Raw genomic sequence first — 24,882 nt, forward strand, 5'->3', positions numbered from 1 at the left:
GCCTCTGGGTCCCCCTCCCCATCTTCATCCAAGATTTCCTCTTCCTGGCTTGGTCCACTCTCGACTGGCACATGAGCCAAAGAAGTATCCACAGGGGCCTTCGCAGTGGAGGTGGGTTCGCCACCGAGTATTGTGTCCAGCTCTTCATAGAACCAGCAGCTCGTGGGCGCAGCACCGGAGCAGTGGTCTGCCTCCTGCGCCTTGTGGTAGGCGTTCCGCAGCTCCTTCACTTTTACCCTACACTACAAGGTGTCCCGGTCTTGGTCCCTTTTTATCATGCATTGTGAAATCTGTCCTTAGGTATCATAATTCCTATCGCTGGAGCGCAGCTGGGACTGCACAGCTTCCTTTCCCCAAATGCTGATGAGGTCTAGCAGCTCGGCATTGCTTCAAGAGGGGGATCACCTACTGCGTGGAGCAGGCATGGCCACCTGGAAAGGTGCGCTGAGACCACTGTACGCATCACCGAGCAAACAGGAAGGGGACTTTCAAATTTGCAAAGGAGTGTATGAGGTGGGGATGACGGTTGGTCACCTGAGGGCAGGGCAGTAGAGTTCAAACCGATGACCAGAGAGGCGAGAACAAGCATTGTGGGACACCTCCCGGAGGCCAATCGCAGCGCTGTAATCACCACTGTGTCTACACTGGCATCGCAGCGCTGTAGCCCCGGCGCAGAAAGCTCTACGCCTCTCGTGGGGGTCGTTTTTTTACAGAGCTACAACTGCACAGAAACTGCGCACTAAGCAGCTTGGCAGTGTGTACACCTCAGGAGTTACAGTGCAGAAAGCTGCTTTACTGCGCAGAAACTTGCCAGTGTAGATGGGGCCTAAGAGGGGACATGAAAGAGCTCTATAAAATCATGAATGGTGTGGAGAAAGTAAATAAGGAAGTGTTGTTTCCTCCTTCTCATAACACAAGAACTACAGGTCACCAAATGAAATTAATAGACAGCAGATTTAAAACAAACAAAAGGAAGTATTTCTTTATAAAATGCACAGTTAACCTGTGGAACTCTTTGCTAGAGGATGTTATGAAGGCCAAGCCTATAACAGGGTTCAAAAAAGAACTAGACAAGTTCATGGAGGATAGGTCCATCACTGGCTTTTAGCCAGGATGGGCAGGGATGCAAAACCATGCTCTGAAGTGCTGCTAGCCTCTGTTTGCCAGAAGTTCAGAATGGGTGACAGGGGATAGATCACTTGATGATTATTTGTTCTGTTCATTCCCTCTGAAGCACCTGGTATTGGCCACTGTTGGAAGACAGTGTTAAGATAGGTTTCAGAGTAGCAGCCGTGTTAGTCTGTATTCGCAAAAAGAAAAGGAGGACTTGTGGCACCTTAGAGACTAACCAATTTATTAGAGCATAAGCTTTCAGATATTCAGGCCTCTCTGTAAAGGCCTATACTCTAAGAATTTAGATGTATTGTTATCACTTGGCTAGTTATAGAGATATAAAAGAAAGAATCAGAATCACTGTCTGCCGGTGTAAGGGCCTTCTCTTACTGTGACAGTCTGAGGCCCTGTGCTTAGGCTAAGGCCTTTGGCTAAGCACCAGAGGCAGCCATAAGCTGGGAAGCAACCGGTCACCTCCTCACATTCAAAACTAGTCACATTGAAATAAGGTGCTATTGGGCTGTTAGGAATACAATTCTGTCCTGATAGTGCCTATCACCTCCAGAGAAAGGGAAGTGCCTAGAAAATGTAAAAGGAAACTTAGTTTGATAGCATCCTGTCTGGCAAGAACTCACTTATCAATAGCTGGGATGTGAAATCCTCACTTCTGTATTGTTTTGTCATTATAGTTCCCACTTTGCTATTGTTTGTCTGTATAATCTCTGTCTGGTTCTGTGATTGTTTCTGTCTGCTGTATAATTAATTTTGCTGGGTGTAAACTAATTAAGGTGGTGGGATATAATTGGTTACATAATCATGTTACAATATGTTAGGATTGGTTAGTTAAATTTCAGGAAAATGATTGGTTAAGGTATAGCTAAGCAGAACTCAAGTTTTACTATATAGTCTGCAGTCAATCAGGAAGTGAGTGGGAGTGTGTGGGGGGAAATGGGAACAGGGAATGGGGGTGGGGAAATTGGAATCAAGTTTGGCTAAGGGCAGGAATGGGAACAGGGACACAGGTGTAAGGCTCTGTGGTGTCAAAGCTGGGAAGGGGGACACTAAGGAAGGAAACTGGAATCATGCTTGCTGGAAGTTCACCCCAATAAACATCGAATTGTTTGCACCTTTGGACTTCGGGTATTGTTGCTCTCTGTTCATGCGAGAAAGACCAGGGAAGTAAGTGGGTGAAGGAATAAGCCCCCTAACAGACAGGATATTGGGCTAAATGGACCATTGGTCTGACTCAGTAAGGCCGTTCTTATGTTCTTAACTGACATGAAGGGCTGTAAACTGTATCAGTGATTCTCAACCTTTTCCATGTCACGACTCCATGTTATAAGAAAAAAATATTTCATGCTCCATGTAGCAACAAAGAAAGGGAAGATGGCTGCAGGCCCCTGAAATCTGTTCAGCACTACCAGGTTGCAAAGCATGAACTTTATTAAATGTCTTTATAATGTAAGAACTGTAAAAAATGTGTTCTTTTTACAGCAGCTTAATCATCTGTGTGTTATTTCCAAAGCAGTTTTTAACATCCATGTTATTTCAGTCTTAAACATCTCATACCCAATCAGCTCTAATGTACGTAATGAAAGAGATATTTTCTGAAGAGATTAAGTTGTCTTTTTTATGACCACACAAGGTATGAGCATAACATCCAGCCTTCGCAGTTGATGTTATTTCTTTTTCTGCACAAAGGGAATAATGTATTTAGGGAAAGGAACAGCTTTTCACAGCATCTCAGTTTCACATCTTCTCAGGCATTTCCACTTCTGTTCCACACATAACGAAATTTAAGCTATGTAACACTGATTACTACACATACCTACAAACCACTCATGCATACCGTGACATCAGCAAGCTACATTTCATTTTGTCATACCAAATGACAGAAAGACATCAGGAAGCACAAAGAAAAGGTTTATGGTGGTTGATATTTCAGTGTACTGGATAAAGAACTGGAAGATAAGGGGATAAAGAACTGCAGGATAAAGAACTGGAAGAGGAATACAGATATGCACAAAATAATCAAGATAGCAGAATACTGAATATGAGCAATGTGTAAAGAGACACCTTATGCAGCTCTCTAATATCAATTAATTGATAATTCAAATTAAACAGTGGCAGAATAGAAACCCAAATATTTTTTCACTGTATTATGGCATATTAACGGATATGTAAGTTTAAACGTGGGCATCTGATTTTTACAACTTATGTGGTGTGTTGTGCACATATGCCATAAATTAGGGAATAGGCTTTGGTAGGATATGCAACCAGTCCAACATCATAAGTGAAGCAAATATGTAACTTATGTAATGCACTAATATAAAGCAATAAAACATCTGGGTACACTATTGTGGATTCATTAAAAACATGACCATTTTAGAGAGGGAGGGGAAAAGGGCAAAGAAAATGGTTCTTTTTGTGACACAATGCAGTTATGCTGTTCACACCATAGTGGGACTGATTCTCTTCTCATTTACACCAGTTCAACTCCAGTGACTTCAACAGAGCTACTCTCAATACCCAGCACGCTTTTAAACAAAAATCTTCTTACCTCATTAAATGGCAACCTACTTCATTCTTTCTCCCATAGCCTCAAACATTTAATTAGTATGACATCTAGTGTCAAATACTGACCATGATTCAGGTTGTATGTGTTACCAATCAAAAGGCATTACGAAAGCTTTTTGTTTAGCACTGTGTCACAGTGTTCCTTCACCGACAACAATGCTAGTGGGGGTGCTGAGAAGAGGGGAAGCCCAACAAGACCAGTTAAATGTCAAGCTTACTTTGGAGATGGACATTTTCTTAAAAAAAATATATATATATATATTGTTTGTATATTGTGACAAAGCTCTGTCCTAGCCTCCGTGGGTCCCGCGTTTCCTGGAGGATTTCGCTAGCCTCAGAGGCTCACTGTGACCCTCCACGTAAACCTTCTTTCTCTAGAGACAAGGGTCACAGTCTACTGAGCCATTTTCATCATAAGCCAGCAAGGGAGGTGAGGAGAAGTTATCCTTCCTTGCACAGTCTCTGTTGTCTCCCAATCTCAGTGATTAATCGGGGGCAAGGTGGGGCGGGGGAGCCCAGGCCCACCCTCTACTCCGGGCTCCAGGCCATGGACCCCAATAGAATCAGCTATGGTAGCTGACCTTTTAGAAACATGACATGTACAATTCCCTGGGCTACTTCCCCCACAGCAGCCCTCACTTCCTCAAGCTCCACTTCACCCTTACCTCAGGGCCTCCTTCCTTGTGCCTGATATGGTGTGTACTACTCAGCCTCTCCAACAGCGCAACTTCCTCCCACAGCTCCTGATATGCACACCCACCTGACTAACTGGGAGGCTTTTAACTAGTTTCAGCCAGCCCCGATTGGCTTCAGGTGTCCCAATCAATCTAGCATTCTCCCTGCCTTCAGGAAAGTTCTTAATTGGCCCCAGGTGTCTTAATTGACCTGGAGCAGCTTCCGTTTCACTTAACCTGGTACCAGGGATTTGTTTAGCCTGGAGCTAATATATCTATCTCCCACTACTTTTTTATAGCCATCTGGCCTTACCCCATCACATATCCCCCCCTATGCTCAACACCATAAAGTTGGGCAACTTGGGACGCCAGGCAGTATGCTCGTGACAGACCATCAGCGTTGCCATGGTGGCATCCAGCCCTGTGCCGTATGCAGAACTGGAATGGTTGGAGGGATGAGAACCACCTGGTGACCCTTGGATTCTTTTCCTTATTCCGCTGCATCCACTGGAGGGGTGCATGGTCCGTCACAAGAGTAAATCGCCGGCCTAAGAGGTAATAACGCAGTGTCTCCATAGCCCATGGGACAGCAAGGCATTCTCTCTCGACTATTGCGTATTTCTGTTCTCTTGGGAGAAGCTTTCTGCTTAGGTAGAGGATCGGGTGTTCCTCTTCTCCCACCATTTGCAACAGAACTGCTCCCAACCCCACCTTGGAAGGGTCTGTTTGTAAAATAAATTCCCTGTCAAAGTCCGGGGCTATGAGTACGGGGTCATTACAGAGGGCCATCCGAAGGTCTGTAAATGCCCCCTCTGCTGCGTTGGTCCACTTTACCATGTCTGGACCTCGGGCCTGCACCAGGTCTGTTAGGGGACTTGCCCTAGTGGCGAAGTGTCAGATCCAGTGTAGTCAAGAATCGGGCACTACCCAGTCGGTCAACCAGTTCGTCAATGCATCAAACTGGGATATTTCATTCAGTCGGTGAAAGTCATTACAGAATCTCTTGGTACCATCAGGTTTAGGCACTAGAACAATTGGACTGGACCACTGACTGTAAGATTCTTCAATAACCCCTAATTCTAACATTTTCTTTACTTCAGTCTTGATTTCTTCTCTTTTGGCTGCTGGGATTCGGTAGGGTCTCAGTGTTACCTTGGCTCCGGGGATCGTGCGGATATGGTGATAGGTCTCAGTCGTCCGCCCTGGTTTTGTAGGGAACACATCTCTGTTGCGATTAATCATGTCAGCTGCCTCGATCTTTTGGATCGGCGTCAAGTCGGATGATATCCTCATTTGCTTGTGTAAGTTATCCTCCTGGGGAAGGGTCTTCTGCATGACTAAGCATGCCTCTCGATCGTGCCAAGGTTTAAGAAGATTGATGTGGTAAATTTGCTCCGATTTCCGGCGGCCTGGCTGCCGCACCTTATAGCTCACCTCTCCCACGGCTTCGATTATTTCGTAGGGTCCCTGCCACTGGGCCAACAGTTTACTTTCTGCTGTGGGCACCAGTACCATCACCCGATCCCCTGGTTGGAACCGTTGAAGCTTCGCTTGGTGGTTATAATGGGTTTGTTGGGTCTCCTGAGCTCTCTCCAAGTGCTCCCGTACAATGGGCGTAACTCGGGCTATCCGATCTCTCATCTGCAGTACATGCTCAACTATGTTCCTTCTGGGATTTGGCTCTTCTTCCCAGGCTTCTTGGGCTATATCCAATATGCCCCGAGGGTGGCGCTCATATAGTAGTTCAAATGAAGAGAAACCCGTGGACGCTTGCGGAACCTCCCGGATGGTGAGCATGAGGTAAGGCAATAGGGTATCCCAATCTTTCCCATCCCAGCTCACCACTTTCCTGATCATGGCCTTGAGGGTCCTATTGAACCTTTCCACAAGGCCATCTGTTTGCAGGTGGTATACAGAGGTCTGTAGGGCTTGTACATAGAGCAATGATGAAAGATCTTTGTTCAACTTGGACATGAAAGGTGTCCCTTGATCAGTCAGTATCTCCTTGGGTAGCCCAACCCAGGCAAAGATCTGTACTAGCTCCTTAGCTATTGTCTTGGAAGCTGTGTTGCTCAGGGGAACAGCTTCCGGGTACCGGGTTGCATAGTCCAGTACAACAAGCACATGTTGGTGGCCCCGAGCTGTCTTTTCTAGGGACCCTACCAGATCCATGTCTATCCGTTCGAAAGGAACCTCTATTATTGGAAGAGGTATCAAAGGAGCCTGCAAGTGTGGGCCAGGGCTATGTAACTGACACTCTGGACAAGAGGTGCAGTATCGCCGGACATCTTCATGTACTCCTGGCCAGAAGAACCTCCGCAGGATCCGTGCCTGGGTTTTCTCTACCCCTAGCTGTCCTCCAAACAGGTGACTGTGGGCGAGACTCAATATGGCTTTTTGATGTTTTCGTGGCACCAGAAGTTATTGTATCTCTTGCTCTTGCATTTGCACTACGCGGTACAGGAGATCTTTCTTCACTATAAAGTAAGGTCCGGGACCCCGGACCTTCCCATCCACGGGTATCCCATCGATCTCGGCCACTCTTTCCTGGCATTATCATATCGGGGGTCCTCCACCTGGTCCCACCCAAAAGTCTCTCTCCCTGGACTAACCTGCCCAAGCTCCCAGGGGCCGGCTTCTGCTTCTTCCAATGGCTCGCCGCCATCATGGCTGGGGGCAGCTTCTGGCTCACTTTCTGTGGTGGAAGTTTCTCTTTGTTGGCTGCTCACGTCCATCTGCCTACTAGGGAGATCTGCCCCTGGGTCAGGATCCGGGTTCCCAAGGCCTTCGCAGCCTTCCTCTCTTTTTTTTGTCTTCTGGGTCTTTCAGGGGGCTGAGAACAGATCCTGAGAAATCTCAGTGAACACTGGGGGTTGACATTCCCACGGTGATGAGTTGCTGTCCTCAGGGTCCCCACCTCCCTCCAGCCTCTCCGGGGGGAGTAAATTTTCAAACCCTGGATAGTCCCTCCCAATGACTACAGGATATGGAAGTTTAGGAACTATGCCCACGGTCACCTCAGTGGGGTTTCCCTGAACCTCTATCTCCACTGGGATGGTGGGGTAATGGCTCACGGCCCCATGCACACATGTCACTGCTACGCGTTTGGCTTGTAGCAGCTGATTATTTTTTTTACCAGCTTACCTGATATGAGGGTGATAGCACTCCCAGAGCCCACAAGCACTGTAGTCTCTGCTACATTTATCCTCACTGGCCTGGTGTAATTATGTGGGGCTAATGCGATCCCCGTGAGGTGGATAAGGGAGCATGGGACCTCCCAATCCCCCAAGTTACAATGCATAGGCTCCTCGGTGCTGGGACACTGTGGTGCTATCTATAATTGCTTTTAATCACTCCCCTATCCTGAGGGCTAGGGGGTTTAGTCCTGGGGTTCCCCACACTCAGGCCAATCCCTTCCTTCTGGGGTCCCCGCTGGTTTTCGCCCCCCCCCCTTCTTCCACCTAGGACTCCCCAGGGGTTTGGCTGCCCAACCTTCCAGGGTCGGGGTCGGGTGCTTGCTTCGAAAGGGACCTTCCTTGGGTAGTCAGGTCAGTTCCCTGGCTGTCAGCCGTCTTTCTACCAGTGTGATCATCTCGTCGTACGTGGACGGATCGTTCTGGCCTACCCATTTGCGGAGATCTGGTGGCAGTCCCCGCATGTAATGGTCGATGACCAGTGACTCCAAAATCTCCTCCGGCCTGCACACCTCGAGCTGTAACCACTTGTGTATGAGGTCGAATAGCTGGGACCTCGGGGGTTTGTTCTCCTGGTATTTCCGCTCATGGAACCTCTGGGCCCTTACCGCTGCCGTTACCCCTGATCGTGCTGGGATCTCTGCCTTCAGACGGGTATAGTCAGTGGCATCCGTGGCAGGCAAGTCAAAGTAGGCCTTCTGGGCCTCTCCACACAAAAAAGGGGTGAGAATGCTGGCCCACTGCTCCTGGGGCCATGCCTCACGCTGAGCAGTCCTTTCGAATGAGAGGAGATATGCCTCTACGTCATCTCCTGATGTCATCTTTGGCAGACAACCAGTGGCCCTCAGGGTTCGTGTCCCACCGGACCCCTGGGCCTGGGTGATGAGGATCTTCAGCTTGTCCATCACCTCTCTCTCAAGAGGGCATGATCTTGGGTCGCCTGGCTCATCAATAATTGATTGGTTTCCTGCTGTAGCTGCATAGTCTCCTGTTGTGCCATTGCCTGAACCCGGGTGGCCTCCTGCTGGGCTCATGTGGCTTGTACCAGAGCTCTTACCACTTCCTCCATTGTGGTACAAAGCAAACAAACAAAAACCAAAAAAAAAAAATCCAAAACCCCAGTGCACTTTTTTTTTTAAACCTCTTTCTTCTGCCATGCTGTGAATGAAGTCCCACTCCTGACACCAGTTGTGACAAAATTCTGTCCTTGCCTCCGTGGGTCCCGCGTTTCCTGGAGAATTTTGCTAGCCTCAGAGGCTCACTGTGACCCTCCACATAACTCTTCTCTCTCTAGAAACAAGGGTCACAATCTACTGAGCCATTTTCCTCATAAGCCAGCAAGGGAGGTGAGGAGAAGTTATCCTTCCTTGCACAGTCTCTGTTGTCTCCCAGTCTCAGTGATTAATCAGGGGGCAAAGCTGGTGGGGGGAAAGCCCGGGCCCACCTTCTACTCCGGGCTCCAGCCCAGGGACCCTAATAGTATCAGCTATGGTAGCTGACCTTTTAGAAACATGACATGTACAATTCCCTGGGCTACTTCCCCCACAGCAGCCCTCACTTCCTCAAGCTCCACTTCACCCTTACCTCAGGGCCTCCTTCCTTGTACCTGATATGGTGTGTACTACTCAGTCTCTCCAACAGCGCAACTTCCTCCCACAGCTCCTGACATGCACACCCACCTGACTGACTGGGAGGCTTTTAACCAGTTTCAGCCAGCCCCTGATTGGCTTCAGGTGTCCCAATCAACCTAGCATTCTCCCTGCCTTCTGGAAAGTTCTTAATTGGCCCCAGGTGTCTTAATTGACCTGGAGCAGCTTCCATTTCACTTAACCTGGTACCAGGGACTTGTTTAGCCTGGAGCTAATATATCTATCTCCCACTACTTTTCTATAGCCATCTGGCCTTGCCCCGTCACAATATGTAGAAATAATTAAGTAGAGAAAGAAGATTGAATCCACACTGAAACTGCTGCTAGACACCACCACCACCAACGCTAAGCAAATTACTGCCATACTGTAAAAATGCTAATCCGTTTGGAAGCGCTAAATCAGGGCTTGAAGGATAATGAAACCGCCAGGGATGAACATCCATTTCAGTCAGCCTTGAAGAGAGCTGTTAGCTCTTTAAAATTTTAACTGGTCAATCACAACTGTGCAACCATTTCAGCTACTTTTGCAAAGAACAATTTATAACAAAAAGCATAGGACAGTAAACATTTGTCATGCTTGACTGGGAACAAGCAAGCCTGTTACAGAAATGAGATTACTAAGAAATAAAGTCCAAATCTAAGGTGTTGCTGCTAGTTTTAGTATGAGAAAAGTGGCTTTGTTTGTAGTACTTGCTACATTAAGGGAATGAGCAACATTCAAGTGGATTGAATCATGTGATGTCTGTTTTCTGTTATATTAGAACAGATGAAAGAGGAAGTATGGGATGAATTACTCAGCTACTCAATAGAATATTTTTAAGGAGAATAATAAATATTCAATAAAAGGAAGCTACATTGCAAGGATTCCTTACCGACAGTAGAAAAAGCTTTGCTCCATTTCCTCTCTATACAGGAATTATAATACTGCTCAGACCTGTGGTCCATCTAGTCCAATAAATACCCTGTCTGACAGTGGACAACAATAAATACTTTAGAGTTGGGAACAAAAATTCCTATAATGGACAATTAAGAAATAGCCTGTCTGTAGGGGGAATTTCTTTCTAACCCCAAGTAGGCAGAGTCTGGCTTATGCCTGGAAGCATGGGGGCTTATATCTCATATAACAATGTTTCAATTTTATCTAAGGTAACTGTGAGTATTCATCCATAAAAATGTCTAATCCTTTTCTAAACCCTTCAGTACGAAGCTCTTGGACCCAATGATATCTTGTGGCAGTGAGTTAGACAGGTCAATTATGTGTTTAAAAAATATTTCCTTTTACTAGTTTTAAATGTGCTTACTTTCAATTTTATTGACTGTCCCCTTGTTCTTCTACTATGAGAAAATGTAACTATATGGGTAAGTATAAAATCATAGGATTAGAAGGGACTGCAAGGGACATATAGACTAACCACCTAATCTAATAACCTAACAGTATGATATTCTCTATACCATTAATTATTTTATATACTTTACCATATCCCGCATACCCATCTTCTCTCTAAACAATGCCATTCTTTTTAATGTCTCTTCATACCATACATCATGTCTCTTTTTTAGTCCTGAAGGGCCACATTTTACCATCAGATAAAGGTGTCTCTCTTAATTACCTTAATGAGAAATGTACATGTGCAACTGAGGCCAGAATTCTGTTTTGCAAGTTAAATTCTGCTCTCAGTTACATGCCTGCAACCTCAGTTATTTCCAATATATAACAAAGGATTGGATTTGGCCCTACTTAGATAATTTCAGCATACAATTCAGAGACAGCAGTACACAATAAGAAAGGCTAGAGGTCATTCAGTCCCAGCTGCCTTTCATATACAAAGAGGGAGACATTTTTAATTAGATATATTTATCACACACAGACACAAAACCTATGTTAAAAGAACATTATTAAAGTTGCAAAGTCAAGCACACTTACATTAGGAAATACCAGAATACAGGTTGCCTGTGTAACCTTATTTCAGCACCCTAGGAAATTGGATGATGATACTGTCTTTATTACATGCTATTTTTTCCATGGGATCCCTGCTTCATTCAGTGCATGGGATGGATGGTGCTCTCTTAATGATCAGTTATTCAATATTTTGTTTTCTCCTCATTCTTCAAAGTGTGGCCCCATGTCTTAGTTACTATACACTATTCATACACTGCTCTGAAGACATATTAATTTCCTAATGGGCTTTTCTTTAGTTCTCTTCACTATAGTAACTGAGTGCTTTATTAATATTATTAATTAATTTATTTTCACAATATCCTGTAAGATTAGGGTGTGGCATTAACCCCACTTTATAGATGGAGAACTGTTGCACAGAGAGATTAAAGTCAAAAGTATCTACTAGTTTCGGGTATCCAATCTGAGATGCCTAACACTTGATTATTCAGAATATGGAGCATTGTATTGCACTTTATATATTCAAAGCACAGTTTCCAGTTCTTCAGCTGCAGTGGTGAGTGCTCAGCACTTTTGCAAATCAGGCCCCAGGGTCTCAAATCAAGCACCCAGAAAATTAGGAAATACAATTAGTGACCACACGTGAATTGTTAGGTTTAACATTACACAGGAACTCTGGGGCAGAAGAAGTAGGATTAGAATCCGATTCTCCAGGGCAGCATTCAATTGCCTTAAGCATGAGACTATCCTTTCTCTTCTTGCAATCCCCTGCCTCATTCACTACACACATTCAACTTCAGAAACAAAGGAAGGAGGGGTCCTACAGACAGCAGCCTCCTTCACTAACAACCCTGATTCATCCCTAGAGTAGGTCCATCCTGTGCACTGAATGAGGCAGGGGTCCTGTGCAAAAATAGTATGTGATCTTGTAATTAAAGACTGTATCATAATGCATACACACAAGGGAATTGAACTGAGATGCAGTAGTGATAAGATTTATATCCAGTGTAAAAGAAACATTAGACCGGGGTGAGTGAACTTTTTGGTCCAAGGGCCACATCGGGGATGCGCAACTGTATGGAGGGCCGGGTAGGGAAGACTATGCCTCCCCAAACAGCCTGGCCTCTGCCCCCATCCACCCCCTCCCACTTCCCGCCCCCCTCAGTACCTCCGACCCATCCAACTCCCCCTGCTCCTTAACCCCGACTGCCCCCTCACAGGACCCCCGCCCCTAACTGCCCCCTGGGACCTCACCCCCATCCAACCCCCTCCCTGCTCCCTGTCCCCTGACTGCCACGACCCCTATCCACACCCCCTGCTCCCTGTCCCCTGACTGCCCCTCGGGATCCCCTGCCCCTTATCCAACTCCCCTGCTCCCTTACCATGCTGGAGCCAGCCATGCTGCTGCGTGCCCGACAGGAGCAGTAGGCCAGAGCGCAACCCGCGCAGTGGTGTGGCTGCAGGGGACAGCGGGGGAGGGAAGAGGGCTGGGAGCTCAGGGACCAGGCAGGACAGTCCCGCTGGCCAGATGTGGCCCGTGGGCTGTAGTTTGCCCACCTCTGCATTAGACAATAACCTGATCACATAGTGGAGTAAATACAGTAACTCCTCTCTTAACGTGTTAGTTATGTTCTTGAAGAATGCAACTTTAAGTGAAAGGATGTTAAGCTAATCCAATTTCCCCATAAGAATTAATGTAAATAGGAGGGGTTAGGTTCCAGGGAAATTTTTTTCGCCAGACAAAAGACATTATATACCTATACAGTATAACTTATAAATAATTTTAAACAAACAATTTAATACTGTACTCACCAATGAGGATTGTGAAGCTTGGTTGAGGCAGGGACATAGCGGGATCGGGGCGTGGAAGCTTGCCCTGTTCCGCCCGCCCAGGGCTCCTGCCGGGGAGTGGGTGTGGGGGCTTGTCCCATTCCACCCACTTGCCCAGGGCTCCTGCCAGGGAGCAGTGTGGGGGCTTGCCCACTCCCCAGCTGGAATTCTGGGCAGGCGGAGCAGGTCAAGCCCCCCCACCGCAACCCTGCTCCCCGGCAGGAGCACTGTGTGAGCGGAGCAAGGGGAGCCAAACAACGTTGTAAGGGAACATAGCAGGACTTTAAAGGAGTATGTTCTCTAATAGGTCAGCAACCTAATAGCGAAACAACGTTAACTGTGAGGATGTTAAGTGAGGAGTTACTGTATTTCATTTAGTAAAAAGACAGTGATACAGATGCATGCTAGCCATTATGTCATCAAATACAGAAACTTTCTGAACACTGTGTGACAATACTGATATAATAATAGTAAGCAAATTGGGTAACTGAAATAAGACTATTGCATGGCACATCTTACTTGCTTGAAAGCATGTTTTGTATTTCAGTACCCACAGGTCTCTTGCATATTCCTTGGTTATATTAAGAGATTCATAGATTCCAAGACAGAAGGGATCATTGGGAACATCTAATCTGACCTCCTGTTTAACACAGAACTTCCCCAAAATAATTCCTAGAGCAGATCTTTTAGAAAAACATCCAATCTTTACTTAGAAACAGTCAGTGATGGAGAATCCACAATGACTCTTGAAAAATTGTTCCAATGCTTAATTACTCTTACTGTCAAAAATGTCTGAATTTGTCTAGCTGCAACTTCCAGCAATGGTATCATTTTATACCTTTCTCTATTAGATTGAAGATTATTACATATTTGTTTCCCCATGCAAGAAACTACCTATTAGGGCAGGGGTTCTCAAACTGGGGGTTGGGAGCCCTCAGGGGGTTGTGAGATTATTATGTAGCGGGTTGCGAGCTATCAGCCTCCATTCCAAACCGCGCTTTGCCTCCAGCATTTATAATGGTGTTAAATGTATAAAAAAGTGTTTTTAATTTATAAGGGAGGTTGCACTCAGAGGCTTGCTATGTGAAAGGGGTCACCAGTACAAAAGTTTGAGAATCACGGTATTAGAGGATTACAATCATAGGTCAACAGTACTTATATGAAAGACTTTGCTCATGTGTTATTTGTAACAGCAATGCTATTATGTGTGTATAAAGTATAAACATAGGAATATTGTGTTTCCTCTCTGTTCAAAGCATATACATTTTTGTTTTAATCTAACATGACTAAACTCACTGCATGCATTTCTTAAATTCCTTGAGATGCCTATTAGTTATAATCTAAATCATAACATACACAAAGTCCCTGCTTGTGCCATGAGTTTACTATTACATAGAAAATTCTCTATGTGTAATGCCTATTACTTTACATAGCTTATATTTTATTCATTTTATCAAACATTAATTCAAAGAAAGATAGTACATTTGGATGTTAGTAGAGCCCACTCCGAAGAATCCAGGATTTAAATGGTGATTTGTGTGAACATAATCAATGAAAATACCGTGATTTCTCAACTATGACTCTATGGTCAGCATGGGTAAAAGGTGACCTTTTAACCCTTCACTGTTGTGAAAGATGCTGGCCAGACAGCCCAAAGAAAATGAAGAATATGAATGGGCAACAGCAGTAAAAGCTTCTCCAACACGGTCCTCTCAATTTGCTTCAACTCGGATACCATCTTGAAGAGTTAATTCAGTCTTCAAACCCACTCTGTTCTTAGCCTCTCTTTTGAGACTTCCAGTAAGGATGAAAATTAGACTGTCTTTGTAATATGGCTACCTGAAACCACAAACTTATGCCACATAAGAAATTGATAATGTAACATATTTTGGTCACTGGTGACTTAGGTTGGATTTGAAGTTAGAAGATACATTAGAAGTTAAAAGAGGCTTACAATTAAAAAAAAAAAAAAAAAAAAAAGATTCAGGATCTCCTTACGCGCTGAAACGCAATCGGGTACCTTGGAAAGCCAAAATGATTTACAAGAAGAAAATCAGTTTTTCTTCCACATTACAAAAGTCATGATAGCCCAGTAATTTTGTCATTCAAATCAGGATAAGATTGCCTATAAATCTTACAAAATGTAAGCAACCACTTTGACATTAATTGTTGCCTTTAAGAGCACTTAACCATGCCAACCTGCCTTAAAACGCTGATTTAAAAGTACTTTCTAATGATGCCACAACCTTCAATGGTTGAACACTTACCAACTGTGGCAGATGCTGTTGACAGCAGAGATTTGCCCCACGATCCCCAAGCTCCCCATCCACTTCCTTTTGGAGAGTCCAAATCCTACAGTAGAAAATATTCAGTCCACTGTCAGAAATTTGTTACCCAAAGACAGGAGGAAAAACCATCAACACTAGAAAACAGAATCCAGCATATAATAAATGATGACACCAGGCAGAAAATATAATAATATAATTATCGGTTTCAGAGTAGTAGCCGTGTTAGTCTGTATTCGCAAAAAGAAAAGGAGTACTTGTGGCACCTTAGAGACTAACAAATTTATTTGAGCATAAGCTTTTGTGAGTTACAGCTCACTTCATCGGATGCATTCAGTGGATGCATCCGATGCGGAGAGCTGTAGCTCACGAAAGCTTATGCTCAAATAAATTGGTTAGTCTCTAAGGTGCCACAAGTACTCCTTTTCTTAATATAATTAGGTTTGTGATTCAACAGTAATGCCATCAGGGAATCTGTGGGAAGATAAACCCAAGAGAAGATACTGGCTTCTCTGCAATGGTGATGTTGCAGTGCTGCAGTATTTTATGTACTGCCCATTGAATGGCACTTTAAATTGAGGTTTCTGGTGAAAGCTTAAGCTTCTGTGGCAGGTGTGGAGAAGAGAATAGTTCTGGTGCACAGTCCTACATTCCCTTTCTCAAGAAAATCAGTTGTAACAGCTAAGATTATAGTATTAGACTATTTTCAGTAATTCACATTTTTAATAAGGCTAAGAAACCAATAGCCTTGTTAGAACCTCTATACTACTTCTTTGTAACCTAGCTTCAATATGTATTAGACCTTCGGCCAGGAAAACAGGTGCATTAGAAAACGTACATGGCTTTTGTGCTTGAACCTCTTCATGCATCTTCAAAGGGACAGAGTAAATAATCTCTTTCCTCCAGTCCTTAACCTACAATTCCTTGTTTGTAATTTTAGCAGACATCCTCTTAGTTTACAATAGAACATGAAGAACCTGCTGAGTGTGTCCTGACTGGACATGGATTCTATTCTGCTGACATGAAAAAACAAACAACTTTTGCTTTTACAGGTGTAACAAACACTGTATCCACAAGCAATAGCAATATTGCTACTAACGTAAGCAGTTCTGTGCACTCAGTTGAAGTAGAAAGGAACCCGCAACAGCCAGGTACACTTTAATTTCAGGGATGTCTCACCTGTTTTATTATGGCTAATTAACTATAATTTTCAAAGTAGCGAGTAATAATATAAATAAAACAATAGTAATAATAACTGAAATAATTCAAGATTTTGTAAATGAGCTCTATGGAACATATAATAGAAATGCCATCTGATAATGGTTAGACAGATGGTGAATTGTGGCTATGACTACCAATTAGCTAAGAACAACAAATACAGCTAGTTTAGGAAAACATCCTCTTGCTTTTGAGCTCCTGTGTTTGTCCATCTGTCAGGTCTTATCTTTAAAGGGCCCTATTCAGCAAAGCATTTAAAACTGTGCTTAAGTCTCACTGAACTCAAAAGGGATTAAGCACATACCTAAATGCTTGGCCTTAGACTGTCATCTCTTTGGGGCAGGGATTGTCATTATTATGTTTGTACAGTTCTACAATGTGACCCAAATCCGATTGAGGCCTCCAGGTGCTATCACAATGTAAATTTGAAAACAAACACATCCCTAGGACACTGTATAGGTTGTAAAGTCAAGAACTCAGAAATAAGGAAGCACCAATTTATGATTGTATGTGTGACCCAATTCTGCCCACTTTTTGGTCCATCCTGCGCACTGAATGAACCGGGGTATGGGGGAAATTAAAGACTATCATAGTGCATAGGCAAAAGGGGGTCAAATTTATGTTACATGGGCAAATCTGACTCTTCCTAACTTTGGAGTGCTTCACTGCAACCTAAATAGTATTATTTTAAACACAGCTTTTTTTTTTTTTTATTTCCTAGGTTTTTGTAGAAAACTGACCATGATTATTTCATAGCAAAATGCTAATGCAATGAATATATTATTTTTACAGAATCCTGTCCTTCGCACAAAGTGGGGAAACATGTTCATGATTCTGTCATACAGAAAGCTAATTACCATCAAGGAAAGATGTTTTGGAAGAAAGACTGGAGTACTGTCATGGATGGGTATAAACTGTTCAGAAAAGGTGGGGGAGTTGCACTGTATGTAAGGGAGCAGTATGACTGCTCAGAGCTCAAGTATGAAACTACAGAAAAACCTGAGAGTCTCTGGATTAAGTTTAGAAGTGTGAGCAACAAGGGTGATGTCGTGGTGGGAGTCTGCTATAGACCACCAGACCAGGGGGATGAGGTGGACGAGGCTTTCTTCCGGCAACTCGCATAAGTTACTAGATCGCACGCCCTGGTTCTCATGGGCAACTTCAATCATCCTGATATCTGCTGGGAGAGCAATACAGCGGTGCACAGACAATCCAGGAAGTTTTTGGAAACTGTAGGGGACAATTTCCTGGTGCAAGTGCTGGAGGAACTAACTAGGGGCAGAGCTCTTCTTGACCTGCTGCTCACAAACCGGGAAGAATCAGTAGGGGAAGCAAAAGTGGATGGGAACCTGGGAGGCAGCGACCATGAGATAGTCGAGTTCAGGATCCTGACACAAGGAAGAAAGGAAAGCAACAGAATACGGACCCTGGACTTCAGAGAAGCAGACTTTGACTCCCTCCGGGAACTGATGGGCAGGATCCCGTGGAAGAATAAACAGGAGGGGGAAAGGAGTTCAGGAGATCTGGCTGTATTTTAAAGAATCCTTATTGTGGTTACAGGGACAAACCATCCCGATGTGTAGAAAGAATAGTAAATATGGCAGGCGACCAGCTTGGCTTATCAGTGAAATCTCTGCTGATCTTAAACACAAAAAAGAAGCTTACAAGAAGTAGAAGATTGGACAAATGACCAGGGAAGAGTATAAAAATATTGCTCAGGCATGCAAGAGTGAAATCAGGAAAGCCAAATCACACCTGGAGTTGCAGCTAGCAAGAGATGTTAAGAGTAACAAGAAGGGTTTCTTCAGGTATGTTGGCAACAAGAAGAAAGCCAAGGAAAGTGTGGGCCCCTTACTGAATGAGGGAGGCAACCTAGTGACGGAGGATGTGGAAAAAGCTAATGTACTCAATGCTTTTTTTGCCTCTGTCTTCACGAACAAGGTCAGCTCCCAGACTACTGCACTGGGCAGCACAGCATGGGGAGGAGGTGGTCAGCCTTCTGTGAAGAAAGAAGTGGTTCGGGACTATTTAGAAAAGCTGGACGTGCACAAGTCCATGGGGCCGGATGTGTTGCATCCGAGAGTGCTAAAGGAATTGGCGGATGTGATTGCAGAGCCATTGGCCATTTTCTTTGAAAACTTATGGTGATCAGGGGAAGTTCCGGAAGACTGGAAAAAGGCTAATGTAGTGCCAATCTTTAAAAAAGGGAAGAAGGAGGATCCTGGGAACTACAGGCCAGTCAGCCTCACCTCAGTCCCTGGAAAAATCATGGAGCATGTCCTCAAGGAATCAATTCTGAAGCACTTAGATGAGAGGAAAGTGATCAGGAACAGTCAGCATGGATTCACCAAGGGAAAGTCATGCCTGACTAATCTAATTGCCTTCTATGATGAGATAACTGGCTCTGTGGATGAGGGGAAGGCAGTGGACGTGTTATTCCTTGAATTTAGCAAAGCTTTTGACACGGTCTCCCACAGTATTCTTGTCAGTAAGTTAAAGAAGTATGGGCTGGATGGATGCACTACAAGGTGGGTAGAAAGTTGGCTAGATTGTCAGGCTCAACCGGTAGGGATCAATGACTCCATGTCTAGTTGGCAGCCAGTATCTAGCGGAGTGCCCCAAGGGTCGGTCCTGGGGCCGGTTTTGTTCAATATCTTCTTTAATGATCTGGAGGATGGTGTGGATTGCACCCTAAGCAAGTTTGCGGATGACACTAAACTGGGAGGAGTGGTAGATATGCTGGAGGGTAGGGATAGGATACAGAGGGACCTAGACAAATTGGAGGATTGGGCCAAAAGAAATCTGATGAGGTTCAACAAGGACAAGTGCAGAGTCCTGCACTTAGGACGGAAGAATCCAATGCACCGCTACAGACTAGGGAGCAGTTCTGCAGAGAAGGACCTAGGGGTGACAGTGGACGAGAAGCTGGATATGAGTCAGCAGTGTGCCCTTGTTGCCAAGAAGGCCAATGGCATTTTGGGGTATATAAGTAGGGGCATTGCCAGCAGAGTGAGGGACGTGATCGTTCCCCTCTATTCGACATTGGTGAGGCCTCATCTGGAGTACTGTGTCCAGTTTTGGGCCCCACACTACAAGAAGGATGTGGAGAAATTGGAGAGAGTCCAGCGAAGGGCAACAAAAATGATTAGGGGTCTGGAACACATGAGGAGAGGCTGAGGGAACTGGGATTGTTTAGTCTCCAGAAGAGAAGAATGAGGGGGGGATTTGATAGCTGCTTTTAACTACCTGAAAGGTGGATCCAAAGAGGATGGATCTAGCCTATTCTCAGTGATAGCAGATGACAGAACAAGGAGTAATGGTCTCAAGTTGCAGTGGGGGCGATTTAGGTTGGATATTAGGAAAAACTTTTTCACTAGGAGGGTGGTGAAACACTGGAATGCGTTACCTAGGGAGGTGGTGGAATCCCCTTCCTTAGAAGTTTTTAAGGTCGGGCTTGACAAAGCCCTGGCTGGGATGATTTAGTTGGGAATTGGTCCTGCTCTGGGCAGGGAGTTGGACTAGATGACCTCCAGAGGTCCCTTCCAACTCTGATATTCTATGATTCTATTCTATGATTACTTACTGGACTGCTTTGTTCATTCGGTGTCACTTCTGATCCAGGTTCAGGATCAAGACTCACAGACTCACTGCAGTCAGTAGGTATGTTTTCAGTCACCTCTCCACTGGAAGGCTGATTTGCAATTACTTCTGCAGTCAAAGGATTTTCATTGATAACCATGTCCCCTTCTTGTTCATTACTAGTATTATGAGAAACTTGTCTCTGTTCATCTTGGAAAGACCCATGCAAGATCCCAGCTGTTTCACTGTGTTCTGCTGCATCATTAGACAACACATCACTGCTAAGCATTGCCATTACTTCAGGTTTTCCTTCAACGGGTATTGCATCACTTGCGCCATCAGACATTTTTATTTCTGCTTAAAAAAAGCAAAGAAATTAGTATATTTATATTAGCTAATCAAAGTAATTTCAAATCCCATAAACTCTTAAATGACACAAGGCACTGAAATATATAGCCTTCCTCGCCATCCACAGCATGCTAATAATGATACAGAAGACTACAGAAGTTTGCGTTGTAAATTTGCAGTGTTTCATCTACAGAAATCATCAGGGTCCATTTGGGAAGGCTAGTTATAGCCCTTGATCTTGTAGGAACTCCCACTGATGTCAATGAGAGACTCAGGTGGCGACCAAGGAGAGGACCTAGAATCCATGTAAGTAACACTGATTGCTTCATCTAAAGAAATCTTGCAGATTTAAAACCCTACATAGATTTGCCCCAGACTTTTTCTTTTCTTCACATTATAGACTAATAGACTCTAAGGCTAGATGGACCATCATGATCATCTAGTCTGACCTCTTGCACATTGCCAGCCAAAAAACCTCACCCACACTCCTGTAGTAGGTCCATAGCCTCTGGCTGAGTTACTGAAATTCTCTTTGCTTGTTTAGCATTGGCTTCCGCTAGGTCCCGCCCATTATCTCACCAATGCAAGTGCAAGAAGAGCAGCCTCTCTGTAACCCTTGACATCTGGAACAATGTTTCTAGTATCTGTCCTACATGCCATTCATACTCTAATCTCATGTGAAAACTGAATTTTTCTTTTCTACAGCCATTTTTTAAACTTTGAATCAGAACTGCATTATTTAACTCTGTAAAGCATTTTCAAGTACTATTTGTATGAAAACTATTGTAAAACATGCATTCTGATGTATAAAATTGTGCTGTTCAATAGCTGTGGGGGTGCACGCAGTCCATTCTTAAAAGTGTATTTTGTGACTCTTCCAGCTCTAGCAAATCCCACTTACAGTGGGTTTGATTCTGATTTCACTTGTACTGATGAAAACTAGGAGTAACTCTACTGAAGTCAATGGGCTGATTCCAGCTCTTGTGGCCCCTTTACACTGTATGGTGTGAAGGGACCATGCAGTGGGCCCTGGGGGGAATTTCTCTGAAAAGTCATCAGTTGAGCCCTAAAGCCCCCCACAGGAGCATACTGTGGGCAGACCTGGGCCAGAGACTTCCCAGACAGGTCTGGTTGGCTAACCTGGGTAATGCTGGGTAAAAGCAGACACTGGGGCTGCTCTGTAACTTATACTGGGGACTGCTCTGGTTCCCAAAGTAGCCTGGAGTCCAAGAGACAAAAAGATGGTATAAAGCCATCTTTGCGTGATATTCTTCCTGGACTGCACCTTCTCTGCCACACCTCCTGATCCCATCTCATTGAGCCTCTCAGAATCAGGCATAATGAGCGTAAGCATCTGATGCACACAGAAAAATTGAGGGGAAAGCGTTTAAAGAAAAACTGAGAAACTATTCAGAACTTAGAGCAGGATATATGAGAGAGAGTATAGATGCATTTATTAAAACTCAGCTCTTTATTAATTACCTACAGCCACAGGTGACATGACGTGACAGTTCAGAAGTCTGTTTTACATGCAAGGCTGCTGAGAACACAACCATATAAAGCACAACAGGGGAGAGAGCACTGGAAAATAATTAATAGATTTTAAGGACAGATGGGAATATTCAGATCATCCAGTCTGACTGTATGTATAACTCAGTCCAGAAAACTTCACCCAGTAATTTTGGTAGTGAAGGGAGCTGTTCTTCTTTACTACATAACTGAACACTATTGAAATGTAGCAGTTTGTAATACCATCAGTTGCTGCAGAGAATTTACCTGAATGTAAGTCTTGGAAGACTAATGAAGGAGAACTGCTTTTCAGATATACTGGGCTTGATTCTTCTCTCATACCAGTTTTACACAAATGTAGGATCTTTAACTCCCATGGAGTTACTTCAGATTTACAACAGTGAGTTATGAATATGAATATATGAATACATACCTATCAAGTGTACAGTTTTAGTAGGTACATTCCTCATTTTAGACCCAAATGTACTTCTGTCCCAGACAAATATGGTGCTCTCTCATGTTTTTAATGATTGTTTTTTCATTTGACATTTCTAATACCAGTAATTAAACTGATAGAAAATTTTACATGCAATAAATAAGCGAGCCCCCCATTCAAGCTTTTTCTGGTATATGAAGTTGGTTATATAATTTAGGAATGTAATTCGTTTTAACTGTTGGTAATTCACACTTTGGGTTTTGGCTACTTGAGTTCTATATAGATATATTTGTAATGATTAAGACTATACAAAGAATCTGATTGATATGATTTAAACAGAACTGGCTGGATTCTGATCTTGCTTACACTCATGTAAATCAGGAGTAGCTTAACTGAAGAGTTAAACTGGTAGAAAAAGAGAGAGGAGAGTTATTCCCTATATATCTGAAATTAAAACTTTTTCCTTCACTTTTCAGTTAATTCTTGTTAATGTTAGCTCATTTTCAGTCCTTTATAGTCTAATAGGAAATAGCAACATTTGAAGTTAAAATCATGTGATGATTGTAAATTAATGAAATTGCATGTATGCAAAAAAAAAAATGTAGATAGATTGGAGTCTGATCCTAAGCTCTAAGCAGCTTGAAAGATCACATCCTGAGAAGTACAGAGGACATCATACAAGTGGTTCCATTCTTCTCTCTCCAAAAGGCCCCAGAGAGTGTTTTGGGGGGAATTGTTCATTTGTCCTGAAGGATCTCATGTCAGAGCTACCACAGAGATTTATTTTCATTTGTCCCAAAGAGGTGAATGTAAGGCCATTGGGGGGAGAGAGGATTTGGGCTGCAGTGCCATTGGCATGCAGCGGACATACAGGCTCTGGGTTTCATTTTCATCAGTCCCAGATAACATAGTTTCCAGAGCCTGGCCACCAAATTAAGAATTGGATCAGAGGGTCCTGTCAGAAGCTTAATCTGAATGAAACAGCGGTGATGTTAGTGCATTGGGTTGGGAGAGAACTGGAGGGAAGGTCAGGGCATGGTTTCAGCAGGCATTCATTACTGAGATGACTTCTCCATGATTTGTTCAAGATCATTGCTATTTGAATGGTGTTTTGGGGCTCCTTGTTTGCTCCTAGAATTCCAAGTGGTTTTAGTAGCTCTCTGTTCTGTAATTCACATCTCCAGATGGTTGGGCAGAGCCCAGGTTTGTTGTTTTTTATTGAGGGTGCAGTATGCTTGTTTGAGGGCAGGATTGTCATTTTTTGTTATACATTTAAATAGTATTTATTTTTCCCACTTCCCCTCACTGAATTACTTTCCTCCTCCAATTGTGCTCGTGCTGAAAAAAACAACTGGTATAGTTGTTTTCAGTAGCACTTTACTTGCTGTGTAATGCAGCTTTTAACTCACACTTCTTACTTAAAAGAGAGTAACATGGGTGACAATTAACATTTCTGACCATGGTTCTTTGTAAACAGAGAAAGTTATCAATTCCTGAATCTGGTCTCTCTGACTCATCCAGAAAAGATTACGGCCGTGTACACATTAGACCTCTTCTTAAAATTTCACATTATTCCTTCCACAGGTGGAGCAATAGAGAGTGCTGGGGCAGAGTGACTAGCAGCATTTTAATGGCCATGACATCTACTCCTGGTCTGAAAAGGAACTACACAAGAGTTAGGATGGAAATTTAAAAAAACCAAACCATCCCATGTAGAGAAGTCCTATGAATGCTGTGTAGATTGTATAATGAAAATCCACAAGGGGAAAGGAGTGACTGTTCAGCAATTACTGCAGCTGAGGAAAGAGTGGCAATGGCAGAGTCTAAAGGGTGTACTGTACAGGGATCACAGTTATCTATTGGTTGAGCACCACCAGTATGCCTGCCACTGCACATGGAAGACACAATCCCTGTTCCCAGGAGCTTTTAGTCTTCACCTTGAATGGTCGCTTAGGGTATGTCTATACTGCAATTAAACACCCCTGGCTGGCCTGTGTCAGCTGATTCAGGCTTGCAGGACTCAGGCTAAGGGGCTGTTTAATTGTGATGTATACATTTGGGGGGACATTCCCCCATCGCAAGGTCTCTGAACCTTAATGTCTATTCTGCAATTAAACAGCCCCATGAGCCAAAGCCCCATGAGCCCAAGTCAGCTGGCACAGACCAGCCATTAGTTTTTAATTGCAATATAGACATACACTTAGAATGTGCATTAATTATTTACGCTACACAATCTGTTCCACCTTATATTCAGCTGTGACACTCTGAGAACCTTTTCCAGACCTGAAGAAGAGCTCTGTGTAGCTCAAAGCTTGGCACTTTCACCAGCAGAACTTGGTGCAATAAAAGATAATACATCACCCACCTTGTTTCTTGAAAATGGTGTGGTCTTTAAAGTTTGTATTCAAAGCTGCAGCCATAGCAATACTGGAGGTGAGAATTCAAATCCTGTTCAGTAAATTTAGGAGTTTGAACTGTATTGTTTATCCAATTTTCAGTGTTGCATCCTTGAGGCAGGGACTGAGTCTTCCTCTGTGTCTGTACAGTTCCATGGATACCATTGACAGTACATGA

At 43.9% G+C, this 24,882-nt stretch overlaps 1 protein-coding gene across 3 annotated transcripts in view; it reads right to left on the bottom strand.

Moving 5' to 3' along the window:
* FAM114A1 (family with sequence similarity 114 member A1) overlaps positions 1 to 24,882 on the bottom strand; it is a 75,664-nt gene that overhangs the window by 49,004 nt on the left and 1,778 nt on the right. For 2 of the 3 annotated variants that reach the window (XM_084627264.1, XM_084627263.1), the window contains exons 2-4: positions 24,674 to 24,846; positions 20,020 to 20,369; positions 15,201 to 15,285 (exon numbers count right to left, since the gene is read on the bottom strand). In XM_084627264.1, coding sequence (XP_084483390.1) covers positions 15,201 to 15,285; positions 20,020 to 20,369; positions 24,674 to 24,728 — 490 coding nt within the window. In that variant the 5' untranslated portion in view covers positions 24,729 to 24,846. Of the gene's footprint in view, positions 1 to 15,200; positions 15,286 to 20,019; positions 20,370 to 24,673; positions 24,847 to 24,882 lie in introns of those variants that run through there. The other variant, XM_084627265.1, reaches the window with a different exon arrangement.

The sequence above is a fragment of the Lepidochelys olivacea genome (genome assembly GCF_965140295.1).
Source record: "Lepidochelys olivacea isolate rLepOli2 genome assembly, chromosome: 4".
Classification (NCBI taxonomy): domain Eukaryota; kingdom Metazoa; phylum Chordata; order Testudines; family Cheloniidae; genus Lepidochelys; species Lepidochelys olivacea.